This window comes from Typha angustifolia, chromosome 2, assembly GCF_048772165.1.
Source record: "Typha angustifolia cultivar Huaian chromosome 2, ASM4877216v1, whole genome shotgun sequence".
In the NCBI taxonomy this organism is placed as follows: Eukaryota; Viridiplantae; Streptophyta; class Magnoliopsida; order Poales; family Typhaceae; genus Typha; species Typha angustifolia.
The window spans coordinates 4,676,242-4,686,078 of record NC_133240.1 but is presented as its reverse complement, the minus strand read 5'-3'; the positions used below and the strand labels follow the sequence as shown (position 1 = coordinate 4,686,078).

At 36.4% G+C, this 9,837-nt stretch overlaps 2 protein-coding genes across 2 annotated transcripts; one reads left to right on the top strand and one right to left on the bottom strand.

Moving 5' to 3' along the window:
* The first annotated feature begins 2,221 nt into the window (after window positions 1–2,221).
* On the top strand, window positions 2,222–3,006 carry LOC140774646 (protein SMALL AUXIN UP-REGULATED RNA 51-like). The gene has a single exon (XM_073117725.1). The coding sequence runs from the start codon at window positions 2,541–2,543 to the stop codon at window positions 2,862–2,864; it is 324 nt and encodes a 107-aa protein (XP_072973826.1). The 5' UTR covers window positions 2,222–2,540; the 3' UTR covers window positions 2,865–3,006.
* Window positions 3,007–5,748: 2,742 nt separating this feature from the next.
* Window positions 5,749–9,476, bottom strand: LOC140771084 (uncharacterized). Its single transcript, XM_073112476.1, has 5 exons — window positions 9,346–9,476; window positions 8,622–8,760; window positions 8,423–8,530; window positions 7,646–7,720; window positions 5,749–6,131 (listed from the first exon to the last, which is right to left on the bottom strand). The coding sequence occupies exons 2-5, from the start codon at window positions 8,753–8,755 to the stop codon at window positions 5,900–5,902; spliced, it is 549 nt and encodes a 182-aa protein (XP_072968577.1). The 5' UTR covers window positions 8,756–8,760; window positions 9,346–9,476; the 3' UTR covers window positions 5,749–5,899.
* Window positions 9,477–9,837: the final 361 nt, after the last annotated feature.

Genomic DNA, 9,837 nt, shown 5'->3' with positions numbered 1-9,837 from the left:
GAACGAGAGCGAAGAACACGAAGAAGGCAAGGCAAAACTCAATTCTTTAATAATAATCTCTGGTTGCCATGCACAATCATTTTAGAGGCTAACCAAACAACTCAAAATTAACCCTAAACAATACTATTTCGCTGACCGCGTTCGAACGCACCGAGTTCGCTCTTCTCTGGATTTGTGAACGTGATGCAGGCGTTCGAACGTGTGATCGAACGCGCCTGTTTCTCACTTCTCTAGATTTGCGAACGCGATGTAAGCATTCACAGTGCGTTCGAATGCGGTGTTCGAACGTACAATGCACACTCTCATAACCCGTTCACAACTGCGTTCACAACCGTGTTCAAACGCACTCCACCCGTGTTCGAACGCGATTTACAGAAAATTTATTTTCTTGAAAACTAAACATTAAAATAAGAAATAAAGACACTCATAAAGTGTATCTATGCTCAAGACGACGTCGGTGAAGTTCGAATCGTATCACGCCTACATCCACTCATCAAGATTCATTCATTTAGAACTTATTGTGCACAAAAAGGCATATATCACTCGTTCTCAAGTTCTAACAACCTTTATAGAAAAGCTTTATCCTCTAAAATCTTTTATTTTAAAACAACATCTATTTTGAATCAAGAAATCTATTAACTTTTTCTAAAAGATTTATCAGATCTCTCACTTACGAACCGTACCTTCACAAATAATCTCAAAACCATAAATATCCAAAGTGTATAATAACTTCTAAGAAGTTTGATTTACAAATAAATCTCACTAAGAAAAAAGATAATAGAGAAAAATTTATCCTAGTGATAAGTCTTTTATTTTCCAATATGAATTTAACTAAATTTCTCGTATCATTTAATTTGCTTTTGAATATCTCCTTTAGATAAGTCAAAAAAAAATCTCCCAAACAGATTCCATGAGGTATTCCAGTCTGGTGAAAGTTCCCTGACAGCATTCAAACACGGCCAAATCGCATTTGAACGAGATGACTAAAAATCTGAGTTCAAACTTCATTTCTAACTCCTGCAATTAGCCAAACTTTCTGTATATTAATAAAAATATTTGAAGTTAAATTCGAATAATTACAAACTCCTTCAAGAAATTTTCATTTTTGCTTCAATTTTTTTCTTAGTCAATTTTCACAACACTTGTATAGAAATATTTTAGAAATAGTTGCATATTTAAAATATTTTAAAACACATAGTCAATTACATGAAAACCTTACACAAATTAATCAAAAACTCAAACTGCTAAAGCTTATAGCATAAAAGATGCACTAAATTAGGAGCAGCTTTGATTGCCATTAAATGTTAAAATTTTGGTACCATTCTCATCCTGGATAGAATGTAAATTGATTAGAGTAAACTGATTACAGTTTCATCATACTAAAATGTGTTCTTGTCAATTTCTGCGAATTAAAAATCTGTTACGCTAAGTAATGAACATAGAAATCTCAAATCTAGTTCATATTCAATTCAAAATTCTAATTAAAATTAAGTCACTCATCAAATGAATGAGTTAAATACCAGTCAAATTTTAAACTATCATTTATGTATATGTATATATATTCTTTATATTTAAACCTAATGGTTAAAATTTTATTAATTTGTTAGTTACAAGGATTCTAGCCACAATTTGAGCTAGATGAAGACTCTACGAAAGCTAGCAAATCTAAGCTATTAATGAGGTAGTTGCTTGCACTAGTTGAATCGAATTCTTCTCAAGATGTGCAAGAATTATTGAATTCCAGCTTGATTTTCATGTTCAATAAATATCTGAGCCGAACACGAACAAGATAATCGTCACATTCCAATGCAACATCTTTTCATTAATTAGTACAACTAATTAGTTAGGTTAACAGCGTTGTCATTTTCCGAACAAATGTCAAAGCCAGTGGCCCAGTACTTAGCAGGACAAGGGCACAAATGGCTACTGAAATCCTTGTAGTGAGATAAGATAATATGGGGTCGCATTTGCAAGTGGGTCAGATGTCCAATAAACCAAGCAATTGGATTAGATACCCAGGGGCCCAAACAATGCACATTGCTTGCCGGACAGCAGTATGACTTCACGTCACCTGTTGGACATGAAATTATTAGGCGGCGAGTCACTATAGGAAGGTATGTTTGTAGTGATAAAACGGTTAAAATAACTACAAGGGAGATCTATAAAACAATATCTTTGTTAAACTGAGAGCATTGTATATGTATCTTTGGATGCATGTCACTAAGAAGTTTCTATCGAATTTAACTCCTGATAAGATCATTTGCAATCAATAGGAGAAAGAGGGCCTTTCCTGTTCCATGACAAAGGTAGCAAAGCCATGGGAAGGTGTCAGGTGAGCCAGGCCACCATGTTCATGTCCCCAACCTGTACTCCTTTACGTCCTCTTTCCATCTTGCGTGCCACCCATATGCCTTGTTTCTTTCCCTTCTCCTTCTCCTTCTCCTTTACTATTTTTACCCATATATATATATATCCACCACAGCCGCTTCCATCTCCCCAATTCCCTTCTTCATAATTAGCTTTAAGTTTAAGATCTAATAATGGCTGTGTTGAAACCGAACAAGCTCTTCCAATCTGCTGGGTTGAAGCATGTCCTGAAGCGTTGCTCGAGCCTCGGGAGGAAACAGCAAGGCTTGGAGGATTACGAAGGTGGTCGACGTTCAGATGTGCCTAAAGGTCACTTCGCCGTCTATGTTGGGAGGAACAGGAGCAGATTCGTGGTTCCGATCTCCTACCTCGCTCATCCTGAGTTCCAGTTGTTGCTGCACTCCGCCGAGGAAGAGTTCGGCTTCGACTACGACATGGGTCTCACCATCCCCTGCGAGGAAGTGGCGTTCCGCTCTCTCATCTCTTCCCTCCATTGAGAGAATCACATACAACTGCGTGTATAGCAATCCCTGAGAATTATTAAGGATCATATTTGTATATACTGAGTAGATACATAACGCCGTGTTACTAGATAAATTGTGACTTTCTTCAGAATTAGTTTATTGGTTTGGCCTGATTTATAAATTTTCTATCAAAGCTAACGGTGCAATTGGTATAATTAAATTTTCTGTAGTATAAGTAATTAAATTACTAAACGATCCAATTATTACTACCATCCTTAAATCAAACTATATATCTGTATATAAATTAAATAATTTCACATCTTATTAAAGGCAGATTAGTAGCTGTAAGTTGCTCTGAACATTAACTAATTAAACGCTTAAGCTTAATGTGGATGAAAATAGTTTTTATCAAGGCATGGATCGAGTCCTTGATAGCGGTTTGGATCTCCTTTGAGTTCTCCTTCAATAATTCTCTCAACGAGTCGACAGTCTCCATCAAAGCCTTAGCCCACACGGGTGGGTCATTGCCAAAGGTTGCTGGTGATGGTGGCGGTGCTAGAGAAACCCTCACAGGAACGGAAATGAGTTTCTAGTCTTCTATGGTGGCTTTTTCCTCATTTGTTTTGGATTGCGTGATGGTATGAGGAATGTCGGCTTTGATATCAATTATGCACTATATTTGGACATAAAAAAATGTGATATTTTATGTGGTGGTAGCCTCGTGAGTTAGGATTCCAATAGTTTTAGTTTTATGAAAATCCGACGTTGAGATATAAAGTTATAAATGAAACAATAGAGGAAGGTCGAGAAAGAGTAAAATAGTAAATATCCGATGTTGCGACTATCGTCAGAAGGTGGCAGACAACTAAAGATGGTGGTGGACGGCCGTAAAGTAGGGTAACTACTGGTGGAGGAAGATGGCTAGGTTTTAAAAGATCAGAATGCTTCTATAACTATAATATACTCTTAGAAAAATTAAAACAATCTAACGGCTACGGTAAAAGATAAAAACGAAAAGAATAATGTGGCTAAACTCAGATTCATTCAATAATTGATTTCCCTAATCAGAACATGACTACTCCTATTTAAAGGAGTAGAGTCCTAGTGAATTATCTGATTTATTTAAAATTCAAAACAATAAGATAAACTTAACTAACTCAAATTGACTCGACTCGACTCAACTGACTCGTCTAACCTAACCCACGTGATTAAATCATAATAATAGGAAGCTAGGAGAGTATCCAAAAGGAGCGGAATGTGGTTACTAAAGATTGTGAGAAGATGTTGATTCAAGAGTTAGGGAACATTTTACACCAGGCGGAGGAGGTGATGACTCTATCTAAACACTCTTTGATGAGTGTGCAAGCACCCAGTCATTTAGACCAAGTGTATGTCAAACCAACAAAGTCGAGGTTTCATGGAGCTTACTACTATTAATCCAGGCTAAGAAGTCTTCCATTCGATGCATACTAGGGTGTTGCTACCGTCTTTTTCTTCATTTAGTTGAAGTCCTCTAAGTAGAAGAGCAGGGAGGTGAACTCCTCAATGAGGTCAAAACACCCGATCAAGGTTAGGGGAAAGGTAGCAAATTCAAGCATAACTAAAACTTGTGCAAGATTTCAAAATTTTGAGTTGAGTATTCTCATCCCGAAGAAGCCACAAGTCTCCAACAAAATGAATTGAGAAAACAATATAGTAATTTCAGAGGGGAATTAGAGATGATGGATTTAACTTACTTGCCACACACTTAGTTTTCCACAAAAAGGCAACATTAGCACTAGTGCAATGGAGGATCTTTCGTAAATTCCTAACTATCGAAGAGCCTCCGCACCAAAAACATTTCTATAAAAATATCTTAATTAGATTTCTTGTGACATTTTCCTCACCACTTCAGCCCTTGTAATTGGATTGTTGTCGTATTGTTTGGTAGAATGCAAGATTTCTTGTGGCATTTTCCTCACCACTTCAGCCCTTGTAATTGGATTGTTGTCGTATTGTTTGGTAGAGGGCAAGAGGCTTGTTTGGTTTAAAGGAGATTAGAAGTTAGTACTCTTATTTATAAGGCTTTTCTCTTCGGGTAGGAATTTCCATTAATAATTAAATTCAATAATCTCACCTTGAGTAATATTAAGGAAAATAACCCTTTCTATTCAACACAACTGCACTATGATTTTCTTGAGAAGAATTGTGTTTGATCAGTGAGAACTCTTGAAGGAAAGCTATCAACGCAATGTGTAACTTAGTGCATAAAGAAGCATCTATTATTTTAAATTTATATAACCAAGTATAATTTTTACGCACTATATTAGTTTACAAAAAAGCATCATAATAATACCAACATATAATTTATTCCGCAAGCGAATACCTACATAATCATACAACATTATCTGTTTCAATTTTTCTGACATTGAAGCAGACGATAGAAGCTAGTAGCCAAGCAAGTGGTGAGCATGAATGCTAACTGATCAATTATTTACGTTTCAATTTCTCCATTTCTCTACTTTTCGAAGTACAAACTTGTGAGCCATCAAAAGAGAAACAACCACCTTAAAAGTTAAAAGTTGCAAACGAAATCACCGAGCTTTGGAGACTCAATAATTTACCTCCATGGATCTGTTGGTAAGTCCGTTCAGGATGTTTCTACCCATTTAAAGAGGAATAACACGACGTTAAAACAATAAATCAAAATCATGATAACTAAATAATTAGTTCCCCTAATTTCATTTGCACATTTCAAGAGTCCAACCAAGTACTGACCGAAAATTTCAAAATCGTAAATCCAAATCATGACAACTTAAATAATGAGTTCCCCTAATTTCCTCTCCAAACCGGCAGTGACTGAAAAAATATAAGGTAACATCACTCCAACAGTCCAAATCCTAATTATCAGATTCAGATCAGAATATAAATTCAGGCATGTAAAAACTTAGGTCATTGCATAAGAAAATTGATACTGGTGCATAAGAAAACAAGTGAAGCATTTTTTTATCAACTAAACAGATACAAGAATGAAGAACACTTAGAGAAGGGGCTGCGACAAAATGGAACATGGTAAAGCCCGGATAAACTCAGGCCATTGCATCATAGTCATCTAATGTCTCATTATACTCCATCACCTTCCTCTTGATCTTCGAAGAATCCACCCAAGTCACAAAGTCCTCCATGTTCCTTGTAACAAGAAAAGCTGGATCAGTGATCGTGTCCGGCCCAACCCGCACATGTCCCTGCTCAATGTATGTGACGGCCTCCTTCAGATGCTCTGCAAACTTCAGGTTCACGAGAACGGATGATAGCCTACGCCTGCAATAAAATGTCCCACAAAAATGAGAGTTAGATCACATTTTTCCAACTAGATTTGCTTTTCCACAGAAGTGAAATAAGACTGCCAGTAATATCTCATATGTATATATATAGCAGAAAAGGAAAGAAAAAAGGAAAAAAAAAAGGTAACTTCAGGTATGTCTCCTTTAATTAAACTGAACAATGAAGCCATGAGTTGTTTAGACAAAAGATTGTTGCGCTAGATGTTGGCACACTAGATGGCCTTGACATGTCAAAAAATTAATTTTTAACCTTTTTCCAGAGCCTTAGAATAGGTTTTAAGGTTAAATTAAAGCCCTTCAACACTAAATATTAGTATAGCGTGTATCATTAAATTCTAATCTTACGATTTTCTCCATTTTTCTTGAACTTTCTAAGTTGGGGCAAAACACTTAGGGAAAACTAAAATTTTCTTTTGATTTCTAAAAATTTGAACTGTAATTTATATATATATCAAACACCAAAATGCTAATGGGTATCCAAAAAGATGAACGGGACAACAAATTCAGTTTGTTCAATGTAAGATATGATCAATTCCTAATGACATGAATCGCTACGGGTGACCATAAGAGAAACCAAGATAGTGCCTATGTATGAATGCCCATAATTCACTTATACGATACGTATCGAACCCGATGCTGACTCTGCTGGGTATGGAAATCCATGGTTTAGACATCAATTAGCTATATGCAGATAGCAAAAACTACCAAACAAGGGAACATCACTTTTTGGAGAGCAAAGGTAGATGAATGAGTGACTGGGCAATAATCGATTCACTGATCAATCTTGACAATGATTTACTCAATTAATAAGTTAACAAAATAAGAGATGTGGAGAACACAAAGTTCTCTAAATGGCCATGGAACTTTTCACAACTGGTTCTATTTACTGACTAATAAGATGTCAAATAAATATAAGATGCTGAGCAATGTCAGAGGAGTGCATCACCAATTCCAGCTTTACAGATCACGCTAGTACCATAAAATCATCCTTAACAGTGCCAGTTTATTAGCACAACTACCAAGCTCCTTGGGTGCAAATTTTGTTTTCTTGTTTAGCTTCAGCGTGAACTATGGGGTCACACTACCATCATGCAGTGAGATAAGACTAACCTAAGGGTAGTGGTACAGCAATTGGTAATTACGCAAACAGGGAAAGAATAACTACTGTTAGGTCAACAAAAAAGGGAAACAAAATTGAAGATATTATATGTTTGGTGCAAGTTGCACAAGCTAATGAAAGCAGTGAAGCTTACCTCCACTCCAAGAGAAATCACATGTTTAAATGTGACATCACATGATAATATGTACCTGTTAATTAAGTTCTCAACCAATAATGATCACTTACAACAGGAAAAGTAATAAAATCTTAATCTTTTCACTTTCATCACTTCTGTCTAAGAATTATGCCACTAATAAACAAGAAAATAAATCTAAATAGTCGTACATCATACTTCATTAGTACAGTAAATATGTTGAGAAGCATATGCTTACCTACAAAATGAGCTTACAGACAGTTTGTCACATTTCGCCAAACTCTTCTTTGTTGAAATTGCACCTATATTATAACTGAAATAAAATATAAAAAATTGATCAAACAATCATCAAAACAAGATAGAGTGATAAAATAATCATTCGGTCATTCCCTTACTATGTCAGTAGTGCATTAACAAGATAAAGGGAAAAAGATAATTTGCCGAAATCATGAAGAATAAATAGCTCAAAGCAATGGTTAACAAAAACAGGAAGCAGTAGTTTTGGATAAGATAAACAGAATTAATCAATGATCTCACTATAGGACAAAAGGAGGTTTGGAATTCCCAAATTTCATAAATCCTTTGCTGGAGTGGCGTACGTTGAGAGAGAGAGAGAGAGAGAGAGAGAGAGAGAGAGAGAAGGTATGTGGGATTTTTTTGGACATGAGGGCATCATCCATTGATTTCATCGAGCCAGTTTTGAGGCTGATTCATTTCACTGCCACATTGGGTGGTTTCAATCGATCCAGCCGATACCCTACTGAAACCAGTCAACAAACTGATTTTGGCGTTAGATTAGGATCAACCAAAATTGGGTATTTTGATCTACACACAAATTATTTAATTCATATAACTTCTCTTCTCTTATTATGGTCAATAGAATCATTGCATATCAACAAGTACACCAAAGGAGACTTCAAATGCAAGTGGTTTAAAACAATTTGAATTCAAACTATTTGCATCATTATGCATGCCTAATTCCATACCCATATCAATTAAGATTTAAGACACTTACAGCTTTTCCAATAGCATATCTGTCATCTCGATTCGGTAAGGGTCCCTTGGATCCATCTGCTTCAAGACGTTCACAAGCTTCTGTATCATCCTACATATACTCGAATACCTAGCATCAACCAGCAAAAGAACATCTTCTTATTTCAACAATATAACCTACCAATTAATCAATTGAAGAGGAAGAGACCAAAGATTATTACTTCTTGTAGTCATCTCTCTCAATGAGGTGGTAACGTCGTGTTATGAGGGCTTCACGGTGGCCACCTTCTCTCTTGTACTCAATAAAGTTCACCTTCTTGAGAAGCTTCTTTTCATGGAATTTTAGCTTCCTCATGCTTCCTGCGGAAAACACAAGAGGCTTGATTAATTGAGGGGTCGCCAGCAGGAAAGAATCGGGCATGAGCGATCTAGCCCATGGCATACGAATGCCTATGCGATCTAGCATTTAAATATATAAACGATATAATATATAATACAAGTAAAATGTTATTAGTAATAAACTAATATATGCATAAAGGTATTACACAAATAATATGATAACAATGAAATTACAGTAATTCACACACTATTACATTCTTACACTATTTCAAATAATTAGGCTGCAGTAAATTACACAATTACACAATTAAATTACACAATGAATATCTACGCGATTATAATACAATATCTTGAAAGGCGCCCGCCGTGTTTCCATTAATCGATAATCATTCTCTACACTCTACAATGATGTGCAGTGCACTGTGCAAAGAGGAGACTAGCACAGAGAAGAGGAGCTAGATGGTGGGGGTGGGGAGATGTGCATAGGAGAGGGAGAGAGAGGAAAGTGGGAGGGGATGTGAGTTAGGAGGACAGCGAGAGAGAGCGAGAGGTGGCGGTGGGTAGTGGCTAGGAGAGAAAGAGAGAGGAGGGGAGAGGGGTACTAACCTCCCGAGGAGAGACAACCACCCTGTACAAGAGGGAGACCACCACCGTCGTCGAGAGGAGAGCGGCACCCGCGGATGAGAAGAGGGAATCGTCGAATTAGGATTTAGGTTTAGGGGTTTGGTGAGGTTGAAGAGGTATTTCTTTCCGAGGGACATTTGAAATTACCACCCTACCTATTTCCATATTTGCGGTTTAGACCTGCACTTTTAATATTTCTAAATCACTCTACTTATTATTAGCGACTTTTAATATTTCTAAATCACTCTACTTATTATTAGCGACTTTTAATATTTCTAAATCACTCTACTTATTATTAGCGGTAGCAATCAAGTCGGGTTAAGCGGGTTCGGGTTGAGTCAAATTCACACTAACATGAATACGACTCGATTAATAAATGAGTTGCATCTATTAGGCACAAATTAACTTGATTATTAAATGGGTAACACGACACATTTAATAAATATGGCAAAAACAAAAGGCATAAAAGTGAAC

Coding starts and splice junctions, on each gene's coding strand:
- LOC140774646 (XM_073117725.1), top strand. CDS start 2,541: ATGGCTGTGTTGAAACCGAACAAGCTCTTCCAATCTGCTGGGTTGAAG.
- LOC140771084 (XM_073112476.1), bottom strand. CDS start 8,755: ATGAGGAAGCTAAAATTCCATGAAAAGAAGCTTCTCAAGAAGGTGAAC. Junction 7,721..8,422: donor GATATGCTATTGGAAAAGCT/GTAAGTGTCTTA, acceptor ATTTTATTTCAG/TTATAATATAGGTGCAATTT. Junction 6,132..7,645: donor TCTGTAAGCTCATTTTGTAG/GTAAGCATATGC, acceptor ATTTTATTGCAG/GCGTAGGCTATCATCCGTTC.